Below are 25,661 nucleotides of genomic sequence, written 5' to 3' on the forward strand. Positions count from 1 at the left end.
GGATGACAAACAAAACTGAAGCAGGGAGAGGAATGGATGACAAACAAGACTGAAGCAGGGAGAGGACTGGATGACATACAAGACTGAAGCATGGAGAGGAATGGATGACATACAAGACTGAAGCATGGAGAGGAATGGATGACATATAAAAATGAAGCATGGAGAGGAATGGATGACAAACAAAACTGAAGCGGGGAGAGGAATGGATGACATACAAGACTGAAGCATGGAGAGGAATGGATGACAAACAAGACTGAAGCAGGGAGAGGAATGGATGACATACAAGACTGAAGCATGGAGAGGCATGGATGACATACAAGACTGAAGCATGGAGAGGAATGGCTGACAAACAAGACTGAAGCACGGAGAGGAATGGATGACATACAAGACTGAAGCATGGAGAGGAATGGATGACATACAAGAATGAAGCATGGAGAGGAATGGATGACATATAAGAATGAATCATGGAGAGGAATGGATGACATACAAGAATGAAGCATGGAGAGGAATGGATGACATACAAGACTGAAGCATGGAGAGGAATGGATGACAAACAAGACTGAAGCATGGAGAGGAATGGTTGACAAACAAGACTGAAGCAGGGAGAGGAATGGATGACATATAAGAATGAAGCATGGAGAGGAATGGATGACATACAAGAATGAAGCATGGAGAGGAATGGATGCATACAAGACTGAAGCATGGAGAGGTATGGATGACAAACAAGACTGAAGCAGGGAGAGGAATGTATGACATACAAGAATGAAGCATGGCGAGGAATGGATGACATACAAGAATGAAGCATGGAGAGGAATGGATGACATACAAGACTGAAGCATGGAGAGGAATGGATGACAAACAAGACTGAAGCATGGAGAGGAATGGATGACAAACAAGACTGAAGCAGGGAGAGGAATGGATGACGTACAAGACTGAAGTAGGGAGAAGAATGTATGGCATACAAGACTGAAGCATGGAGAGGAATGGATGACAAACAAGACTGAAGCAGGGAGAGGAATGGATGATATACAAGACTGAAGCATGGAGAGGAATGGATAACAAACAAGACTGAAGCAGGGAGAGGAATGGATTACATACAAGACTGAAGCATGGAGAGGAATGGATGACAAACAAGAATGAAGCATGGAGAGGAATGGATGACATACAAGACTGAAGCAGGGAGAGGAATGGATGACATACAAGACTGAAGCATGGAGAGGAATGGATGACATATAACAATGAATCATGGAGAGGAATGGATGACATACAAGAATGAAGCATGGAGAGGAATGGATGACAAACAAGACTGAAGCATGGAGAGGAATGGATGACAAACAAGACTGAAGCAGGGAGAGGAATGGATGACATACAAGACTGAAGCATGGAGAGGAATGGATGACAAACAAGACTGAAGCAGGGAGAGGAATGGATGACATATAAGAATGAAGCATGGAGAGGAATGGATGACATACAAGACTGAAGCATGGAGAGGAATGGATGACAAACAAGACTGAAGCATGGAGAGGAATGGATGACAAACAAGACTGAATCAGGGAGAGGAATGGATGACATACAAGACTGAAGCATGGAGAGGAATGGATGACAAACAAGACTGAAGCAGGGAGAGGAATGGATGACATATAAGAATGAAGCATGGAGAGGAATGGATGACATACAAGACTGAAGCATGGAGAGGAATGGATGACAAACAAGACTGAAGCATGGAGAGGAATGGATGACAAACAAGACTGAAGTAGGGAGAGGAATGGATGACATACAAGATTGAAGCATGGAGAGGAATGGATGACAAACAAGACTGAAGCAGGGAGAGGAATGGATGACATACAAGACTGAACTATGGAGAGGAATGGATGACATACAAGACTGAAGCAGGGAGAGGAATGGATGACATACAAGACTGAAGCATGGAGAGGAATGGATGACATACAAGAATGAAGCATGGAGAGGAATGGCTGACAAACAAGACTGAAGCACGGAGAGGAATGGATGACATACAAGACTGAAGCATGGAGAGGAATGGATGACATACAAGACGGAAGCATGGAGAGGAATGGATGACATACAAGACTGAAGCAGGGAGAGGCATGGATGACAAACAAGACTGAAGCAGGGAGAGCAATGGATGACATATAAGAATGAAGCATGGAGAGGAATGGATGACATACAAGAATGAAGCATGGAGAGGAATGGATGACATACAAGACTGAAGCATGGAGAGGAATGGATGACAAACAAGACTGAAGCAGGGAGAGGAATGGATGACATACAATACTGAAGCAGGGAGAGGAATGGATGACAAACAAGACTGAAGCAGGGAGAGCAATGGATGACATATAAGAATGAAGCATGGAGAGGAATGGATGACATACAAGAATGAAGCATGGAGAGGAATGGATGACATACAAGACTGACGCATGGAGAGGAATGGATGACATGCAAGACTAAATCATGGAGAGGAATTGATGACATACAAGACCAAAAGTTTCCATATACCTGATTTGTCAGAGTTGTTGGCCATGACAGAGTTGTGTGAGGTGGTGGTGGTGGTTTTCATTGCACTGTCCAGGGAAGGAGGAAGAGTAAGAGGAGGAGGGGAACTCTTGGGCGGCTTATTTTTGGTGTTCTCCTGTGCTTTGAGCTTCTTGGCATGTTTACTGCCTTTGTAGTGCGCCTCGGCTTGGCTCTAGAAGGAGAACAAATGAACCATGCAATCAGGCTCGTTTCTCACACAACGGGTCTTAGTCTCACATCATGGACTGCAATCACACACGCGGGGGCATACACAGACACACAGGCACACAGACACACAGGCACACAGACACACACAGACACACAGACACACAGACACACACACACACACACACACACACACACACAAAAAAAAGTATTTACTTTGTAACAGAGTGTTGACCTTGTAAAACGTAAAACCAGTTTACAACCAAATTATTACAATGTGTAGTATACACTGTTTAGGGAGAGTGCTGTGTGAAGGTATTTGTGGACATTGTTGTGAGATGGGTGTTAATGAGAGTTAAGGAGAGACTAAACAAGAACAAGCTGAAAGTCTCTGGGGGAGTAACCTTAACACACACACTCTTCAATCACTCCGAGGAAAAACACAGCTTTCAATAGGCAGGCCCAATCAGAGGGAAAATGATAGAGATGCTTGAAAGTGTTTGATTTGTAGAGCGGATCAGGATATTAGGATTTTCATAAAGCCGATGGGAGGAAGTGTGTGTGTGTGTGTGTGTGTGTGTGTGTGTGTGTGTGTGTGTGTGTGTGTGTGTGTGTGTGTGTGTGTGTGTGTGTGTGTGTGTGTGTGTGTGTGTGTGAGAGAGAGAGAGAGCTTTAGACTAAATGTATTCTTGGTAAGAAAATAAATTAAATGCAATCTAGTGAATGAGTATTATAGACACTCTGCTTGCTTAGGGAGTACCGCTTCCTCCTAATCCTTGCTAGCACACGTGACCGCCCTCCTCGACAACATACCAACCATTTGAGCCATTGAAAAACATCTAATTAGCTAGCTCCATCCGTGACATTTCAAGCTAGCAGTGGAATGAGCTTACACCTGGCAAACCGGTGCGCCTGGCACCTACTACCATACCCTGTTCAAAGCAGGTGTTCTTAATGTTTGTACACTCAGTGTATTTCAGGGGTGGGTAAACTACAGGGAGAGGGGCATACTAGATAGAAAGTATGTAGAAATGATAAATAGACTGCCTTTTTTCTGGTACACAAATTGATATACATACAGTACCAGTCAAAGGTTTGACGCACCTGAAATATGTAACAGACATGAATGAATCAGGCCTTCTTGGTTGAACTGTTGCAAAGAAACCACTACTAAAGGACACCAATAATAATAAGAGATTTGCTTGAGCCAAGAAACACAAGCAATGGACATTAGACCGGTGGAAATCTGTCCTTTGGTCTGATGAGTCCAAATTTGAGATGTGTGGTTCCAACTGCCGTGTCTTTGTGAGACACAGAGTAGGTGAACGGATGATTTCTGCATGTGTTGTTCCCACCGTGAAGCATGGAGGTGGAGGTTTGATGATGCTTTGCTGGTGACACTGTCTGTGATTTATTTAGAATTCAAGGCACACTTAAACAGCATGGCTACCACAGGATTCTGCCATGATACGCCATCCCATCTCGTTTGCGCTTAGTGGGGTGGGTGGCAGGTAGCATAGTGGTTAGACCGTTGGATGATCAAATCCCCGAGCTGACATGGTAAAAATCTGTCGTTCTGCCCCTGAACAAGGCACTGTTCCTAGGCCGTCATTGAAAATAAGAATTTGTTCTTAACTGACTTGCCTAATTAAATAAAGGTAAAATTAAAATAAAAAAATTCAACAGGACAATGATCCAAAACACACCTCCAGGCTGTATAAGGGCTATTTGACCAAGAAGGAGAGTGATGGAGTGCTGCATCAGATGACCTAGCCTCCACAATCACCTTACCTCAACCCAATTGAGATGGTTTGGGATGAGTTGGACCGCAGAATGAAGGAAAAGCAGCCAACAAGTGTTCAGCATATTTGGAAACTCCTTCAAGATTGTTGGAAAAGCATTCCTCATGAAAGCTGGTTGAGAGAATGCCAAGAGTGTGAAAAGCTGTCATCAAGGCAAAGGGTGGCTACTTTGAAAAATCTCCAATGTATATTTTTTATTTGTTTAACACTTTTTTGGTTGCTACATGTTTCCATGTGTTATTTCATAGTTTTGATGTCTTCACTATCTACCTGTACATAGCCCACCTATAATTTAGCCCAAACAACTACCTCTTTCCCTACTGTATTTAATTAATTAATTTATTTTGCTCCTTTGCACCCCATTATTTTTATTTCTACTTGCACATTCTTCCATTGCAAATCTACCATTCCAGTGTTTTACTTGCTATATTGTATTTACTTTGCCACCATGGCCTTTTTTGCCTTTACCTCCCTTATCTCACCTCATTTGCTCACATCGTATATAGACTTGTTTATACTGTATTATTGACTGTATGTTTGTTTTACTCCATGTGTAAATAAATAAAATAAATAAAAAACTATTGTTCTACAATGTGGAAAATAGTAAAAATAAAGAAAAACTCTTGAATGAGTAGGAGTGTCCATTGCTGTAATTGGTAGTTACAGTCTTGTTCCACCGCTGCAACTCCCGTACGGACTCAGGAGAGGCAAGGGTCGAGAGCCATGCGTCTCCCGAAACACGACCCCGCCAAGCCACACTGCTCTTGACACACTGCCCACTTAACCCGGAAGCTAGTCGCCCCAATGTGTCGGAGGAAACTACAAGGAGTCGCTAGAGCGCAATGGGACAAGGACATCCCAGTCGGCCAAACCCTCCCCTAACCCGGACGATGCTGGGCCAATTGTGTGCAGCCTCATGGATCTCCCGGTCACGGCCGGCTACGACACAGCCCGGGATCAAACCTCGATCTGTAGTGACGCCTCTAGCACTGCAATGCCGTGATTTAGACCGCTGCACCACTTGGGAGGCCCTTCAAATTGATTTTGATGGACAAATCGGTCAAGAAAAAAATCATTATTATTATCATTAAAATCAGAATTATTTGTCAAATACAATATTTGTCATGGCATTTTTCTTGAACCATGATCCTCTTCTATGAGATGGAAGACTCTGGCCTCAATTACTTTTAAAGGTATATGATCCTAGTCATCACACGTATATCTTTCAAATCCCTGTGGCTATAGGAAAGGATTACTGCCGCTACCTTGCTCTCAAACCAAGTTGCATAATTTGAGGATGCAAACTGAAGTGAAGATATCCCTGTGCTTATAACATTTACAGAAAACCCATAGGTATCCATGGAAATTCAGAACCTCCAACCAGGAGTAAGAATTATCTTTCAATAAAGTAATTGAGTTGTGGGCACATGAGTCACTTGTGAAATTAGATTATTGCTGTGACTCAAGTGTTGCATCCCCAATGGCACCCTATGGGCCCTGGTCAAAAGTAGTGCACTATATAGGGAATAGGGTGCCATTGGGGATGTAAACAAGATGATTCACCCATACTTCCCGGGGTGACCACAAGTCAGATGGAACACTAGCGGAAATGGAAATCAAGTGTTTTCTCTGTCACAGATCAAATTAGACACAATATGTCTGTGTGTGTGTGTGTGTGTGTGTGTGTGTGTGTGTGTGTGTGTGTGTGTGTGTGTGTGTGTGTGGGGGTGTGTGGTGTGTGTATGAATGAGAGAAGGGTTCAAAGATCTGCTTTCCTGATAAGTGCTATTTTCACCTCATTCTCAGCCCTGATTTCAATATTTTTTCTAAGAAAGCATTTATGAATAGATATAGTGGAACGATCCTTTAATAGTAGATATTTTGCAAAGATAAGATAATTAACAACTGAAAGAGTACCAAATGAGAGTACACACTAGAAAAAGGCTAATATACTGTCGATACAGAGAGCGAGTAAACCTGTCTGTTACCTACAGTAGATGTACTGTAGTTGTCAATGACATAAAATTCCTGATTGGAGTACAAGAAGTGAGTACACATGGAAAAAGGCTAACATACAGTATTGCAAACACCTTTCTGTTGCTACCTTTAGTAGGTGGTGTTGTTAATGATATCAGTGTATTACTCAACAGCTGCTCCTCCAGGCTATGCTCATCTATTGTACACATAGAGCTGTCTAAGAGAGAAACACACTGGCACACTATTACAACCTGTCTTTGGATCTCAATGACTAGTGTTTGCGTTTGTTTTCCATTACAGACACCTAAGGTTCAATATACAGTACATTATGTCAGCAATCTGAGGAGTAGCAGACAGATTTTATAGAGACATTTATAGCTTGAGGGCCGAGTGCCAGTCTCATGAATGGAGTTGGCCCGATGCTCTTGAAAACCAACCTCTTTCTCAGCATTTCTCTCTCCCTCTCTCTTTCTTGAACTCTTGCTCTCTCTGCACCCCTCTCTCTCTCTCTGCCTCTCTGTCTCTCTCTCGCTCTCTGCATCACTCACCCCCATTCTTTTTTACTTATCATACCCTCTCTTCCAACCCCCCCCCACCCCCCACTCCCCCTCTCTTTCTTTCTCTATTTTCCTGTCTGCTTCACTACATTGTTCCCCCCACGCCTGTCTAGTCCATGTTTCCTACATGGTACTGCTAAACAGTCAGTGACAGCCATCCTATGACTGTTCTGTTCTGCAGTACTGCTGCTTTCCTTGCATGCTCATGACACACTCACTCCTGTACTGCATTGGCTTCCGGATGCCTTTGCTGTGTGTGTGTGTGTGTGTGTGTGTGTGTGTGTGTGTGTGTGTGTGTGTGTGTGTGTGTGTGTGTGTGTGTGTGTGTGTGTGTGTGTGTATGTGTGTTTGTGTGTGTGTATGTGTGCAGCCCTATATCCCCAGACTGAATCACTGACTATCTAAGATGAATCAGCCAATTATGCACTATGAGTGTTCAGGTTTTCACGCCAGCTGTCACAACTTATACCTTTCTCTCTCAGTTCACCACTGTCACAGTCACAGAGCATATCCAGTCATCTAACCTCACCTTGGTGCCATAACTCCTTCCCAAAAAACTGTTGGTCTAGATACTGTAATGTTGGTGTAGACTTTAGCCCTGGCAGACTCCATGTCAATCTAAACACATATTGGTTACTCAATAACTGTTACTGCTTGACCAAATAAATATAAAATAAAACCTGATAGACTTAATAAAAGTTAATTGAAAAAAGAATGTGCCATGATTTCTACATTTGCAGTGTGTTATGGTATTATAGCTGTTTTCTTTTCCACTCTTAGTGAGGCAACTAGATAGGGTCGGCAGATGTGTGTGGTGTTGTGGCCTAGTTAAGTTGGGCTTTCAGCAACAACTAATCTGGACATATTCATTATGATGAGAACTCCAGTGAGTATGCATTACACATAAAAAGATACACTTGAAACTTGGTTTCTCTTTGTGGGATATATTATTGGTGTGTTTGTCTGTTTCTTTCCCAGTCCCATTGAGGCTATAATTGAGGAGCAGATGCTGTGTTGTGGCATAGTTTTCCTATGTTTTATATTCCCACACTATGAGGTTGGAATAATACTGTGAAATTGTGAAAATTATGATAAACCCATTTTAGTGTAAGAGCTCTTTGAAAAGATTGCTTGACATTTCAGCCTGATTTGGTGGGATGGAGTTTTGGCCTGCCTGGTGACATCAACAGTGGTAAATGTAGTAAATGAGGCCTAATAGGTCAATAAGAAAGACAGTTCCCAACCTCGCTAGTTGTCAATTTTCCCCTCTCCACTCATACCACTCCCAGAAAAGTTTAATTGAAAACAACACACAGTAAGGTACCTAATTGTTACCCAGAAATGATTTGATATTGAGATAAAAATGGATACATTGGATCTTTAAAGATAGGCTTAATCTGGAGTGGCCTGGCGTTTGGGTCTTTTTTTACTCCACTATGTTTTCCTCAGAAACCAAATATCATCTTGTTAAGTGTTAAGAAACACCCACTAAATTAATCATAGCTAATTAAAATGAATTGCTCACTGGAAGGAAACCTCTGAAACAAGGACAGAAAGACGTTGTATATGTCCCAAACGGCACCCTATTCCCTATATAGTGCACTACTTTTGAACAGAGTCCTAAGGGCCCTGGTGAAAAATAGTGCACTCTACAGAGAATAGGGTGCCGTTTGGGACGTAGGTATCACCTCTCGTTTTCCAGCCTCCTCCACTTATCTTGTTACCTTTAACTCTTCTAATGCTCTCCTTGGCCTTGGTAATCATGTTAATGTAGGAGGCAAAGCACCAACACACAACATTAAGCAATCTTTACACTGACAATACCCAGCAGCAGTACTACTACTAGCAGACATGGGTTCAACTACTATTGAAAACTTTCAAATACTTTAAGTGTTTGCTTTAGCCTGCCTGGCTGCTTTGCTTTCATCTCAATTATATGTATCTGTCTCTTCAATTTAGCCCAAAATGGTTGAGGAAAAGAGGTCAGAGTATCATCAAGAGGTACTGACCATTATATTCATGTCTGTCTTCTCTCTTCCCTGAAGCTTAACTGTACTCATTTAATATTGGTCTGACTTCAAACATACACTTCTTAAGATATTCTCTCTCCTTCTCTCTAAGTTTCTTCAACTACCAGTAACCAATCTGAAACAACAGCGGGAGAACTAAAAAGGAACATGGTGCAACATACTGGTGAGTGTAGTCTAGATAGGGTTATGTCAGTAAAGTTGGTAGTCAATCTGTTCATGTTTAATTTCTTTTGCAAAATACTGCATCGAAAGGCTCTTTAACAAAGTAAGGAAAAAAACAGAATATACTATATTTAATAAACCTGTCAGTTTGCCTATGGGTTTAATCTCAAGCATAACTATTCAATTAAAATGATTCATTAAATAAAAAACACATATTTATTTTATAGAGGCTGCACATAAACCACTGCTGGACACATTAATCAGAAGCCCTTAACTAATATGAGTCATTTCTAAATGTGTGTCCCAAATGGCACCCTATTCCCTATAAAGTGTTGACTACGAAGAGTTTAGGGTACCATTTCAGACGCAGCCTAAACCTCTGGCTCATAAAATGTTCTACAGATGTAGAATCTTCATTTGATTACCCTGTTGCAGGAGAACATTTCTGAAATGCAGGAAATGTAAAACTTGTAGTGAGGTTGAGGTTTAAAAAGTTTGTGATTTACACTTTGAAATTTCGGACTTGATTTTTCCTTATGGAAAATGTATCAACCCCTACAGAAATGTCCATGAATTATAAACCACACAGTAATTTACATTTCCTGTTGCTGCAAGATTATTTTTCTGCTGTAGCAAACTGCTCCAATTCAGATCCTACATCTGTAATTGAGGACGTTACGTACCACAGACTTTGACTTGAATGCTCTTTTACAGTCATAATATAAGGGCTAACTAAGCTTGTATGGAAACGTAATAGGCCTAAACTCAATTTCTAAATCTGTGTATTCAGGGTCAAAAATGTACTTAAAGGGTAGCGAGGCATGATGTGAAATACAATAACAATCCACTAAAAACCTAACAAACATCAGCGATAGCTACCACACTGTAAACATTGTCAGGTGACAATGTATCTTAAATATATACTAAATTGGGTTTAAAGATGGTGGCAATTCTAAATGCCTTTCCATTTAAGCAATAAAAAAACCTGTGAACAGTTTACTCTTAATATTTCAAGATTTTTTCATGTTATCTACAGCATTGGTGACTGTAACTGTGCTGCTGGCAACAATTTAATTAAACATTTTTTTTGCCGATGTTTACTGACACCGGTCATATTCATCAGTAATTCTGCTCTCTTGCACACTCAGACAAGTGTTCTGAAATCGGAGTAGATAGCCAGAGTGAATTTACGAATGCACTCCTAGTGAGTGCATTTTATTTGCTGTGCTGTGTGCTCACTACACGGTTACCTAGCGACAGGCCTTCCTGAATACAGAACAGTACTGTATATTTAACAGCTGTTTTCTCATTCTATTGTAGAATTATATCGCTCCTTAGCTGGAAACAAAAGCTCTGTGGCTGCATCCCAAATTGCACCCTACTCACATATACTGCACCATAGGGCGTTGACCAAAAGTAGTGTACTAGGCAGGGAATTGGGTGCCATTTGGGACAGACACTATGAGAAATTGTTCGTCACTTGAAACTCCATTAGAATCTCATCATGGAGGTGCTCCGGCGCCCGTAGGCGTCTGCTCCTCTCCTCTCGTTGCCCCTCTGGCTCCAGGATTGGATGACACAGAGACGCTATAACAGCCACAGCTACAGCACTCCGAATAATACAAGGTCTTAAATTACACTCCTCAGTTTTACACTCACAGCAGCAGCAGGATGGGGATGGAGAGGCGTTGGTGCTTTAATGAGCCCTGCTTGAGACATAAGTCTTTCCTGCACTGCATAAGCAACAAGGCAGACAACCACCAGAGTGACAGTACTAAGAGGACATGAGGCTTTAATGTAACACCATCAAAAGAAAGTACAGTGTGGGTAATCATGTTTCCTTTAAGCCACTTTGTTATCTAATCCAAGAGGGCATTCCAAATAGCACCATGTTCCCTTTATAGTGCACCTTTTTCAAAACAGGGCCCATAGGGCTCTGGCCAAAAGTAGTGTACTATATTTGGATTAGGGTGCCATTTGGGAGACAGACCAAGGCTTACTTAAAACACTTTCTATTTCCTCCAATGTGTGATGACGAGTGCATAGGAAATCCCAATGCACATCACCTTCAATGTACTGGGCCCAAATAATTCCTGTGTGTTATGACCAACAAAAGAATAACAAGAACAGGTATGCTGTGCCTTTATACAGTACAGAGAGTGGCATAAGTTTGACAGAGGATTAAGGTATAATTTCATATTAAATGTGTCAGGGTTAGTGACACAGGGCCAAATCGATCTGACACTTCAACAGGGCCTTCTCTTTAGGTTAACAGAGTGGTGAGAGTAGGGTTGAATAGAGGGAACTGGGTTAAATCATATCAAACTTTATTTGTCACATGCGCCGAATACAACAAGTGTAGACCTTACCATGAAATGAATACTTACAAGCCCTTAACGAACAGTGCAGTTCAAGAAGAGTTAAGTTGACCAAATAAAAGGTAACACAATTAAAAGCATGACGTGAAATGGAACTGTTAAATTATATGCCTCTCTAAATCTGGTTTCTCTATGGCCTTCTCTCTGCTATCTGCATGATCAATCATCAACGCTCAGGTTGGGGACAGACAGCGCATCTTAGTAGGCTTTGGAGCGCAGTCCACAATGCAACTATCATCTTATCATCTTTTTTCTCGTCACAGGTAGGCCTACATTTGCTGCAGCATAGCCTATGCTACAGTAGGATAATATAAGGATTGAATGCGTGTCTAATATACACATCTGTCACTTAATTTTTTTATTGTAAAGATACTTTTAAAAATATTTGCAGCTGAAGAGTTATATAACAATATACCACTCGAGTATCATTGCTTCAACTCAGTGCATACTTGAGCACTCTGTTATTCTCTCTCTCCATCAACTCCATTCAAATTGAATCCAAAATAATCCTGTTCGAGATTTAGATATATATTATATATGTAAACAGAGCATTGCATGTTTTCTCCCATCTTCATGGTTTGAACGAGGTGCGTAATTCCAGTCCGTATAATACAATACACTACATTAATCCAGTACACACTCAAATGTATTAACCTACTGAAGCTTGTTTCATGTATTTACCCAAGACAGAATAGCCACTTCTATGGCCTTTTATGTTTTTCTGTCGTGCGTCATCTTTTTCTTTCTTTAAGCAGGGAGTCACCATAGGCTATGTACTGGATGGTGGCACAATCATTTGGGCTTTTTTGGGCTTGGGCTCATAAAATGTCTTTAATGTAGGGCTCATAAAATGTCTTTAATGTAGGGCTCATAAAATGTCTTTAATGTAGGGCTCATAAAATGTCTTTAATGTAGGGCTCATAAAATGTCTTTAATGTAGGGCTCATAAAATGTCAATAATGTTTGGCTCTAGAAGAAAATGAAACGCACACCTATATAGGAGAGGTTCTGGCTGGCGGAGTAGAAAACTTAAAAATAAAGGAGAGCCGCACACTCTAGGAGCTCAGATGCAAAAAATGTCATATCCAACGAATCGGACAGGGGGGCGGTATTGAGTAGCTTGGATGAATAAGGTGCCCAGAGTAAACTGCCTGCTACTCTGTCCCAGATGCTAATATATGCATATTACATTTTTTTGCTTTTGAGCTCCTAGAGTGTGCGGCTCTCCTTTATTGATCATGTTTGGCTCGTCAGGCTCAGGTAGCTGTCACATCAGCTTTCACATTGACTCCCCCTCCTGTCCAGCTCAGGCATTCGGCGTCACCGGCCATCTAGCTGCTGCCTAACCTGCTGCTGGCAAACGCCCCTCACTCATCAACCCCGGACTTGTCTCGTCATCATTACACACACCCACTCTATCACTGTATACTGTATGTATACTCCCTCTGTTATTTGTATTTGTCAGTCATTGTAAATGTTACTTGTTTTCCTGAGAGGAATCTCTCCTACTATTTCCTGAGTACTTTATTATTTTGCACTTTTGGATTCGTCCCGCTTTTAAATATGGTGCTTTAAAAAATTCAGTAGTTCTAAACCTGCGACTGGCTCCTGCCTACTCCTCTCTACACTTGTGACAGAATGACCGACCCAAGAGAATAGGAAGCAGCAGGACATCCCGACCTCTCCGCTATAGGATCAAAGCTCTTATACCATGACCCGTGCCTGGAGCAACTACGAGGTGCTCCAGACCGTACGCCAGCTGCAGGCTACACCATCACCTTCCCAGCTCCCCGCGGTCGGTCCAGCCACCCCACCACCATCTACATCACCTGATCTGATCAGCAACGTCCACCTGCCCCTCCTAGAGTGGTTTGATGGCAGCCCAGCTCACTGTAGCGGGTTTCTCCTGCAGTGTGACCTCCACTTTGCCCGTCATGCCGGGACAGCCTCTGAGAGGTACAAGGTGGCCTTGGTGATCTCGGTTCTGACAGGCCGAGCTCTCCCATCTGGGAGAGGGACGGTCCAGAAGTGCAGTCCTATGAGCGCTTCACCCAACTCTTCCGTGCCTTTTTCGACCACCCTACAGAGGGCCGAGAGGGAGGTGAGCGTCTCCTCCGTCTACGCCAGGGGTCCAGGACAGCGTCTGCGTCCACTGGCTGGAACGACTAGGCCCTGTTGACGGTTTTCCGCAGCGGGCTACAGGCGGACGTCCAGACCCGATCTGGCCTGTTGAGGACCTCAAGCTGGACCAGCTCATCGCCATGGTCATCCGCCAGGATAATCTCCTGCGTTCCCGTCGTCTCCCATCCCAGGAGTTCGGGTCTCTCCCAGGAACCTCCAGCGAGACTGAGCCCATGGAGGTGGGCATAATGCACCTTCCCCCAGGGGAATGTCAACGCCGCCGTCAACAGGGTCTCTGCTCCTACTGCGGGGAGTCGGACCACCCCTGGAACACCTGTCGCAGAAGGAGAACCAGGCAGGGAAGCGACAGGCTGAGGAGTGCTCCTGCACTGCCCCAGATAGGCGTGGACGTGCCTTGCTCCTCTCTGTCCACCCAGCCCGTCCTCCTTCCGGTCACCTTCCTGGACTATCCTGGCCCACCACTGAGTCCTGCCCTAGTGGACTCAAGTTCTGCAAGCAATTTCCTAAACTAGTCAGTGGCCTTATCATTATGCATTCCTTTAGTCTGTTTACAAACCCTATCCCAGTCCATGCCCTAGACAACCGTCCTCTAGGAACCGGACTGGTGTATCAGACCACGATTCCCATTTCCCTCACAGTTGCTCATAACCACAATGAACACATAACTTTCCTCATCTTAGACTCTCCTGCACACTCCGTAGTTTTAGGTTTCCCCTGGTTACAGTTGCATAACCCCAGGATATCGTGGACAGAGAGGAGGACGCATATCCCACGGTAGTTATTGGGGTCAAATTTGTCTCCACTTTTGTGGATTGGGGTGATCAGTCCTTGTTTCCAAATATTGGGGAAGATGCCAGAGCTAAGGATGATGTTAAAGAGTTTAAGTACAGCAGATTGGAATTTGTTGTCTGTATATTTTATCATGTCATTGAGGATACCATCAACACCACAGGTCCTTTTGGGTTGGAGGGTTTTTATTTTGTCCTGTAGTTCATTCAAGGTGATTGGATAATCCAGTGGGCTCTGGTAGTCTTTAATAGTTGATTCTTAGATTTGTATTTGATCATGTATATGCTTTTGCTGTTTGTTCTTTGTTATAGAGCCAAAACGATTGGAGAAGTGGTTTACCCATACATCTCCATTTTGGATAGATAATTCCTTGTGTTTCTTTAGTGTCTTCCAATTTTCCCAGACGTGGTTAGTCTATGGATTCTTCAATTATATTGAGCTGAATTCTGACGTGCTGTTCCTCCTTTTTCCGTAGTGTATTTCTGTATTGTTTTAGTGATTCACCATAGTGAAGGCGTAGACTCAGGTTTCCTAGGTCTCTGTTTTTAGTAGAACAGGTTTCTAAATGTCTTTCTTAGGATTTTGCATTCTTCATCAAACCATTTGTCATTGTTCATATTCTTTGGTATTATGTTGGACATTTTTAGATTTGATTGGGAAGCTATCAAAGGTCAAATATATATTTTATATTTTCTACTGCCAAGTTTACACCTTCACTATTACAGTGGAATGTTTTGTCCAGGAAATTGTCTAAAAGGGACTGAATTTGTTGTTGCCTAATTGTTTTTTGGTAGGTTTCCACAATACATTCCTTCCATCTATAGCATTTCTTAATATTACTCAGTTCCTTTGGCTTTGATGCCTCATGACTGAGTATCACTCTGTTCAAGTAAACTGTGATTTTGCTGTGATCTGATAGGGGTGTCAGTGGGCTGACTGTGATCGCTCTGAGAGACCCTGGGTTGAGGTCAGTGATAAAGTAGTCTATAGAACAACTGCCAAGAGATGAGCTATAGGTGTACCTACCATAGGAGCCCCTCAAAGCCTACCATTTACTATGTACATACCCAGGATGCAACAGAGCTGCAGGCGTTGTGACCCGTTTTTGTTGGTTATGTTGTCATAGTTGTGCCTTGGCGGGCATATGGGGGAGGGAATACTGTCAACTCCAGGCAAGTGTTTGTCCCCCTGTGTGCTGAGGGTGTCAGGTTCGTGTCTGGTTCTGGCATTGACATTTGAAATCGGAAGTTTACATACAAGATGACGTAGCAGTCGGACGTGTGTTTTTGCCTTGTCCCTTCCTGTCCCTTGTAAACATTGTTGTTTTTTCCCCCGTTTTTTCCCCGTATATACAGTGGGGAGAACAAGTATTTGATACACTAACGATTTTGCAGGTTTTCCTACTTACAAAGCATGTAGAGGTCTGTCATTTTTATCATAGGTACACTTCAACTGTGAGAGACGGAATCTAAAACAAAAATCCAGAAAATCACGTTGTATGATTTTTAAGTAATTAATTTACATTTTATTGCATGACATAAGTATTTGATCACCTAACAACCAGTAAGAATTCCGGCTCTTACAGACCTGTTCGTTTTTCTTTAAGAAGCCCTCCTGTTCTCCACTCATTACCTGTATTAACGGCACCTGTTTGAACTCGTTACCTGTAAAAAAGAGACCTGTCCACACACTCAATCAAACAGACTCCAACCTCTCCACAATGGCCAAGACCATAAAGCTGTGTAAGGACATCAGGGATAAAATTGTAGACCTGCACAAGGCTGGGATGGCCTACAGGACAATAGGCAAGCAGCTTGGTGAGAAGGCAACAACTGTTGGCGCAATTATTAGAAAATGGAAGAAGTTCAAGATGACGGTCAATCACCCTCGGTCTGGGGCTCCATGCAAGATCTCACCTCGTGGGGCATCAATGATCATGAGGAAGATGAGTGATCAGCCCAGAACTACACGGCAGGACCATAAGCCACTACTTGGGCTACAATACCTATTTTTGCCAACTGGCCTGGACCCCGCTGACTCATCACGACTGGACCACCGACGTGATTCACTCGATGGGGTTTTTCTCAACTCGCTCCGCCGTCGCTTTGTCCCCTGAAATCCCATCCGCTAGCATGCTAGCCGCGGCCTGCTAGCTGTCCAGAGCACATGGGACTGTTAGCTTAAGAGGCCCACCGGACAAATTCTTTGGCCACTATACCTATTCTGCCAGTTGGTCTGGTTTACCACACAGAGTTCTGCTGATCCGTCTGCAGCAGTAATAGCACGAGGGGCCACAACAGACTTTCTTCTGTTGCAACGTCCCTCCAAGGCCCTTCTGTCAGCTTGCTAGCCCCGGCCCGCAAGCTGCCTGAAGCCACTCACTGGACTCCTATGATCACTCGGCTACGCATGCCTCTCGCTAATGTCAATATGCCTTGTCCATTGCTGTTTTGGTTAGTATTTAATGCCTTATTTCACTGTAGAGCCTCTAGCCCTGCTCAATCCGCCTTATTTAACACTTCAGTTCCACCTACCACACATGCGGTGATATCGCCTGGTGTAAATTATATTTCTAGGGACAATATCTCTTTCATCATCACCCTATTTACAGGTTTACCCTCACTGTATCCCTAACTATAACATTTTCTGACAAGATAGAACTGCCAAAGGGGTGGTGTTGCAATCTACTGCAGAGATAGCCTGCAGAGTTCTGTCTTACTATCCAGGTCTGTACCCAAACAATTCGAGCCTCTACTTTTAAAAATCCACCTTTCCAGAAACACCGTTTCCGCTTGCTATAGACAACCCTCTGCCCCCAGCTATGCCCTGGACACCATATGTGACCCGATTGCCCCCCATCTATCTTCAGAGCTTGTGCTGCTAGGTAACCTACACTGGGACATGTTTAACATCCCGGCCATCCTCCCAGCCATCTAAGCTTGATGCCCTCAATCTCTCACAAATTATCAATGAACTCACCAGGTACAACACAAATCCGTAAACACTGGCACCCTCATAGATATCATCCTAACCAAATTGCCCTCCAAATATACCTCTGCTGTTTTTAACACAGATCTCAGCGATCACCAACTACTTTGCTGATAGAGTTCAGTGTGTCATTGCCTGCATCCATTATGGATCTGTGGTCAAACGACCACCCCTCATCACTATCAAACACTCCCTAAAACACTTCAGCGAGCAGGCCTTCCTAATCGACCTGGCCCGGGTATCCTGGAAGGATATTGACCTCATCCCGTCAGAGGATGCCTGGTCATTCTTTAAAAGTGCCTTCCTCAAAAGTGCCTTCCTCATCTTAAATAAGCATGCCCCTTTCAAAAAATGTAGAACCAGGAACAGATATAGCCCTTGGTTCTCTCCAGACCTGACTGCCCTTGACCAGCACAAAAACATCTTGTGGCGTTCTGCATTAGCATCAAATAGCCCCGTGATATGCAGATTTTCAGGGAAGTTAGGAACAAATATACACAGGCAGTTAGGAAAGCTAAGGCTAGCATTTTCAAGCAGAAATTTGCATCCTGTAGCACAAACTCAAAAAAGTTATGGGACACTGTAAAGTCCATGGAGAATAAAAGCACCTCCTCCCAGCAGCCCACTGCACTGAGGCTAGGAAACACTGTCACCACTGAAAAATCCACTATAATTGACAATTTCAATAAGCATTTTTCTACGGCCGGCCATGCTTTCCACCTGGCAACCCCAACCCTGTCAACAGCCCTGCACTCCTCACAGCAACTCGCCCAAGCCTCCCCCATTTCTCCTTCACCCCAATCCAGATAGCTAATGTTCTTAAAGAACTGCAAAACCTGGACCCCTACAAATCAGCCGGGCTAGACAATCTGGACCCTCTCTTTTTAAAGTTATCTGCCAAAATTGTTGCAGCCCCTATTACTAGCCTGTTCAACCTCTCTTTTGAATCGTTTGAGATTCCCAAAGATTGGAAAGCTGCCACGGTCATCCCCCTCTTCAAAGGGGGAGACACTCTAGACCCAAATTGCTACAGACCTATTTCTATCCTACCCTGCCTTTCTAAGGTCTTCGAAAACCAAGTCAACAAACAGATTACCGACCATTTCAAATCCCACCGTACCTTCTCCGCTATGCAATCTGGTTTCAGAGCTGGTCATGGGTGCACCTCAGCGACGCTCAAGGTACTAAACGATATCATAACCGCCATTGATAATAGACATTACTGTGCAGCAGTATTCATCGACCTGGCCAAGGCTTTTGTCTCTGTCAATCACCACATTATTATTGGCAGACTCAACGGCATTGGTTTCACAAATGATTGCCTCACCTGGTTCACCAACTCCTTCTCTGATAGAGTTCAGTGTGTCAAATCGGAGGGCCTGTTGTCCGGACCTCTGGCAGTCTCTATGGGGGTGCCACAGGGTTCAATTCTCGGGCAGACTCTCTTCTCTGTATACATCAATGATGTCGCTCTTGCTGCTGGGGATTCTCTGATCCACCTCTATGCAGACATCACCATTCTGTATTCTTCTGGCCCTCCTTTGGACACTTTTAACCAACCTCCAGACAAGCTTCAATGCCATACAACACTCCTTCCGTGGCCTCCAAATGCTCTTAAATGCAAGTAAAACTAAATGCAAGCTCTTCAACCGATCACTGCCCGCACCTGCCCGCCTGTCCAGCATCACTACTCTGGACGGTTCTGACTTAGAATATGTGGACTACAGACTCACATTAAGCATCTCCAATCCAAAATTAAATCTAGAATTGGCTTCCTATTTCGCAACAAGGCATCCTTCATTCATGCTGCCAAACATACCCTCGTAAAACTGACCATCCTACCGATCCTCGACTTCAGCGATGTCATTTTAAAATAGCCTCCGACACTCTACTCAACAAATTGGATACAGTCTATCACAGTGCCATCCATTGTCACCAAAGCCCCATATATTACCCACCACTGCGACCTGTATGCGCTCGTTGGCTGGCCATCGCTTCATACTCGTCGCAAAACGTACTGGCTCCAGGTCATCTACAAGTCTCTGCCAGGTAAAGCCCCGCCTTATCTCAGCTCACTGGTCACCATAGCAGCACCCACCCGTAGAACGCGCTCCAGCAGGAATATCTCACTGGTCACCCCCAAAGCCAATTCCTCTTTGGCCGCCTTTCCTTCCAGTTCTCTGCTGCCAATGACTGGAACAAACTGCAAAAATCACTGAAGCTCGAGACCCATATCTCCCTCACCAGCTTTAAGCACCAGCTGTCAGAGCAGCTCACAGATCACTGCACCTGTACATAGCCCATCTGTAAACAGCCCATCCAACTACCTCATCTCCATACTGTATTTATTTATTTATCTTGCTCCTTTGCACCCCAGTATCTCTACTTGTACATTCATCTTCTGCACATCTACCATTCCAGTGTCGTCACGGCTCTCGTCGGAATGAGGATCGGACCAAAACGCAGCTTGGTAAGTGTTCATGATTATTTATTACTCAGAAACACTCAAACAAAAATAACAAATTGAAAAAACGAAACAGTTCTGTCAGGTGCAGACACTAAACAGAAAATAACTACCCACAAAACACAGGTGGGAAAAAGGCTGCCTAAGTATGACTCCCAATCAGAGACAATGATAGCTGCCTCTGATTGGGAACCACACTCGGCCAAAAACAAGAAATAGAAAACAAAGAAATAAAGAACCTAGAATGCCTATCCTAGTCACACCCTGGCCTAACCAAAATAGAGAATCTAATTGCTATATTGTAATTACTTTGCCACCATGGCCTATTTATTGCCTTACCTCCCTTATCTTACCTCATTTCCACTCACTATATAGATTTTTATTTTTTCTACTGTATTATTGACTGTATGTTTGTTTATTCCATGTGTAACTCTGTTGTATGTGTCTAACTGCTGTGCTTTATCTTGGCCAGGTCGCAGTTGTAAATGAGAACTTGTTCTCAACTAGCCTACCAGGTTAAATAAATAAAAGGTTGGAGTCATTGAAACTCATTTTTTAACCACTCCACAAACTTCTTGCTAACAAACTATCGTTTTGGCACGTCGGTTAGGACATCTACTTTGTGCAAATCTACAAGTCATTTTTCCAACAATTGTTTACAAACAGATTATTCACTTAAATTCACTGTATCACAATAACAAATGATGTGGATATATTGAAGCAACATCTCAAGACATCAGTCAGGAAGTTAAAGATTGGTCGCACAATGGGTCTTCCAAATGGACAATGACCCCAAGCATACTTCCAAAGTTGTGGCAAAATGGCTTAGGGACAACAAAGTCAAGTTATTAGAGTGGCCATCACAAAGCTCTGACCTCAAGCCTATAGAAAATTTGTGGGCAGAACTGAAAAAGCGTGTGCAAGCAAGGAGGCCTACAAACCTGACTCAGTTACACCAGCTCTGTCAGGAGGAACGGGACAAAATTCACCCAACTTATTGTGGGAAGCTTGTGGAAGGCTACCTGAAACATTTGACCCAAGTTAAACAATTTAAAGGCAATGCTACCAAATACTAATTGAGTGTATGTAAACTTCTGACCCACTGGGAATGTGATGAAAGAAATAAAAGCTCAAATAAATCATTCTCTATACTATTATTCTGACATTTCACATTCTTAAAATAAAGTGGTGATCCTAACTGACCTAATTGACTCACGTTTTAATGACTCCAACCTAAGTGTATGTAAACTTCTGACTTCATCTGTAAATATGACATTTGAAATGTCTTTATTCTTTTTGAACAAGCCCTATGGGCCCTGGACAAAAGTAATCTACTTTATATGGCATAGGATGCCATTGGGGATAAACCCTGTGTCTTGTTTCATCGCTTTGAGGAAACCTTTCCTCAATTACTTTTCACAGTGGGACCCCTCTATCAGACTGGGCTCTCTGCCACCCCAATATCATTAATCTCCCATTATAATACCTTAATCAAGGCCAGCAGAGGGAAACAACATGGCAATACAGGAAGTAATTACCACTTCCCTATGGGGGGAGAACAGACCACAACAGACTGGCCACACAGTTGGTCATCTCGGCATCAAGAACCAAATCTCCTGTGTTCTGGACAGTTCGTAGATTAAAATGTTTTGTCTGTCATGGGATACTACATAATAGGCCATGTTTAGTTGTGTCCACCTGTACTATTTGGTCTTCAACACTTTTCCCATGGGATACTACAGAAGCCCTGTTTATACCTGCTGCTAACATGTGTCCTTCGTCCTCATCTTGTGCGGATCTTTCCCATTTACACTTATAAGATCTGATCACAAACAGTTCATAATGCATATTTTAATAATCTACACCAGTCTAAAAATGTGGGCACGATCAGAATGTGGACAAGATCAGGAAAAAATATGCATGTTAGAACCAGGTGTAAACAAGGCTAGACTACCACAGTCTGGCCGCACAGTAGGACACACGGTGGTTGTCTAAACTAAAAATATCCTCCTGTGCTGTCGGGTACAACAGAGCTCAAACAGTATGGTCACACAGAAGGCTATGTAATGTCCAGAGGCTCCTCAGAGGAGGAAGGGGAGGACCATCCTCCTCAGTGAATTTTCATAAAAATAAAAAGAGTAAAAATGTTATCGTTTTTAGATAAAACTATATTAAATACATTATGTCATCAAATAATTGATTAAATAACACTGTTTTGCAATTAAGGTCTACAGTAACTTCAACAGCACTGTCTGGGGTAGCACCATTGTGCAGCCAGAGGACATCTAGCGTCTGTCCTCCTCTGGCTATATTGGCCTCACCTCCTTCCATAGGCATACATGGTAATTATGTCCACCCCCGGAGGATATCCTCCAACCAATCAAAGCTTTTGTAGTATGAACTGACATGGTGTCCATCCAATCATAGAATTAGGATCAGAGAATTAACCTATTGAGTGGTATTGGGATTGTGCCACAGATTAAGTGAAAAGTGATAGTTGTGCATTTTTGGGATATTATTCAATTTAAATTATTTTTTTCAAATTACAGGATGCTGAGGAGGTATATTATGAATAGTTTTCTTGGTTTTAGAACTTTATTTTTGTGTCCATTTAGTGCAATTCATAAAAGAAAATCCTTGCTATCTCCAGTAGCAAGATAGCTACCAGCGCGAGTGTGCAGTTCTCTGCGGCAGAATGGTAGAATGGCCAATGCTGCCCTAAAATATTGTGGACTTTTTGTTGAAGAACCCCTTACATTCTCTGGGGTACACAGAAAAGGTGAGAATTAAAAGTGAGGGTCGACCTTTGCCTGAGATCAGTTTCATGAAGAAGGATGAAAGGTGAGGGTGTTCAATTACAACTGGTATCAAAAGTATAGCTGGTTAACAGGGAGCCTTTCATCAAGCCGCCTGTATTGCTGGCCTTGCCTTTGATTTTGGGAATGCAATAATTTGCTTTTAGAGGACACAAGGACACGGTCGAAAAGCATTAAATATTTATGGCAATTTAGCTAGCTAGCTTGCACTTACTAGCTAATTTTCCTTATTTAGCTAACTTGCTGTTGCTAGCTAATTTGTCCTGGGATATAAACATTGAGTTGTTATTTTACATGAAATGTATAAGGTCCTCTACTCCGACAATTAATCCACACATAAAATGGTCAACCGAATCGTTTCTAGTCATCTCTCCTCCATCCAGGCCTTTTCTTCTCTTGACTTTATATTGCGATTGGCAACTTTCATAAATTAGGTGCATTATCGCCACTGACCTCGTTCATCTTTCAGTCACCCACGTGGGTATAACCAATGAGGGGATTGGCACTTGGGTATCTGCTTCTATAAACCAATGAGGAGATGGGAGAGGCAGGACTTGCAGCGGGATCTGCATCACAAATACATCTGACTTCTATTTTAGCCCTTGGCAACGCAGATGCTCGTTGGCACGCGTGAGCAGTGTGGGTGTAACAATTGAATAATATAGATTTCTAAATGTATTTTTAGCAAGCGACGCGAGCGGTGTAGTCAGCCTGTTAGGCTTTCCACTTTCCTCCGCCGGTTATATATTTAGGAAAGATGATAACACATAATCACTCCGGAGAGACAAGCAAAAACTCATGATATAAATGTTGCATCAGCCTAGGCTACACCTAAACATTAGAGATCTGACACACTGTATGGGATGAAAACGAGACTATTTTTCAGTCTGATCAACTGTAGGCTACTAATAAGAGCAGCTGCATACAGCCTATGCGCCCTGTCCATCTGATCAGGGTAAACTAATTGGTAACATTATGTATTTATAGTTCATTTGAGTGTCAGGAGAAAATGTGATCAAATTTAGTTTATATTCAAAATTGGGCTGGCTAGGCTGCCTATACGTTTTTAATCCATAATGATTAACTGGAATGAATGAATGAATCAACATAATAGTGATGACTGATGTGAGTAAATGTTTTGTAAGCACTACAGTTGCATAAGCCTGCATGATGCAAACATGTTGAAAGCAAGCTCAGCCCTGTGAGTTATATTGTCTATCAGTTGTTGTCTATGTGTCTGGGTAGAGGAAATCCCCCTCCTAATCTAGACTAAATATAATTTATATGAACAAATATAAGGTAGCTGCAGTTTGACAGGGTTTTCATCCCCTCAGGGCTAGGAGTTTTATCAGGAGTTTTTAAAAATCATGTAACTTGATTAGGAAAAACTGTTTCCATCATAGCCCATATATAACCTTTTAACAACTGATTAATCACTGGCATACCTTATATGGTCCAGAATTTTCCTAGTTAGGTTAACATATAAGGAAAAACTCCAGGCCCCAGGGGGTAAAAATTGCCCCACCGCTCTGGGACCTGCGGTGCCACCAGTCTGCTTGCAGTTGTCAGTTATCGTCAGGTATGTGGATGATCAGGGCTTAATTCAGGAACGTTTCTTGGGATACTTTGATGTTTCAAGTGGGCAAGATGCGCAGTCTGTGGTTGACTTTATGCATTTTGAGATGTCTGAGTTTAAGTTCATAGAGAAACTTGTTGTCCAAACCTACGATGGAGCAGCTGTAATGGAATGTATCTGCTATTGTTGTATTTACCGCTAAGTCCCCTCCTGTTCCCTGATTAAGAGGGGATGACTACTCCACTCCACGACTTTTGTCAACTTTCTCCTGACATGAACTGAAGCCCTGTCTCATGTGCCCACTCATCCACTGGCACATTGAATGTTTCCCCTCCAAGCACTGAGTACCGCTGTTCTCTCATTCCTGTATGTGGAGTCAATCACATTATTACACATCAATGATTTTACTCCTTGCTTGGACTAACTCATTCTTAGCTCTTTTGTCTAATTGTGTAGAGTGTTGTGTTATTGTTTTTTGTCTTCTCAGTCAATTCCTGTCCTGCACTGGTCAAGCCTCTGAACACCTCAACTCATGCCTCATTACCTCATTCAATCACTGCTGTGATCCCTTTCCCACACACAGTGTAAGTAGCCCTCTCATTCCCATTCCCCATAATATTGTACCATAAATGCATTTATTAAATGCTTTAGGTTAAAATAATTAGTCTTTGACGAGTTTTGAAACACACTTTGTCATCTCTGTGCGTTATACAGTTGGTCTCCCATCCTCCTCAATTTTTCAAGTCACCAGCCTCTACTGATTCGGTTGTGTCTAAACTAAAACTACCCATTTGTACTGTCAGGCACAACAGAGTATGGGCTATTATAGATTACAACAGTCTCTCTATAATAGCCCATACTGTGGTCTACCTTGTCAAAAAATATCCACCTTTCCAGTACTAGTCTGGTCTGCACTACAAAACAACTTCAAACCATTTTGTACACAATGCGTCATCAGATGTGTTCAAAACGCTTTCAGGATTGGCCATTTATTGATTGATTGGAAGGGGAATACAGACTTGTAAGAAGATTGGAGGCACAACTATTATACTACAGCAGCCATTGAGACAAGTAATGGGCAGTCAACAGCTTGTAAACAAATATGTCCTCTTAGCTTGACCCAAAGAATATACACTACATTACAGTACATTATTTATTATTCAAAATCTCAGATATTTATATACAGTATGTCTGACTTAATTAGGCTGAAGATATGCCTTCACTTATGTTTAAAGGGATAGTTCACCCAAATGACAAAATGACACATTGGTTTCCTCACCCTG

General features: G+C 42.7%; 1 protein-coding gene across 3 annotated transcripts in view; it reads right to left on the reverse strand.

The window, feature by feature from the left end:
- Positions 1 to 25,661, reverse strand: part of LOC110520312 (zinc finger protein 385B) — a 125,601-nt gene that overhangs the window by 10,886 nt on the left and 89,054 nt on the right. For all 3 annotated transcript variants that reach the window (XM_036974819.2, XM_090230082.1, XM_090230081.1), the window contains exon 4: positions 2,515 to 2,704. In XM_036974819.2, the coding sequence (XP_036830714.2) occupies positions 2,515 to 2,704 (190 nt within the window). The remainder of the gene's footprint in view (positions 1 to 2,514; positions 2,705 to 25,661) is intronic.

This window comes from Oncorhynchus mykiss, chromosome 3 (assembly GCF_057628025.1).
Source record: "Oncorhynchus mykiss isolate SJ-2025 chromosome 3, ASM5762802v1, whole genome shotgun sequence".
Classification (NCBI taxonomy): Eukaryota; Metazoa; Chordata; class Actinopteri; order Salmoniformes; family Salmonidae; genus Oncorhynchus; species Oncorhynchus mykiss.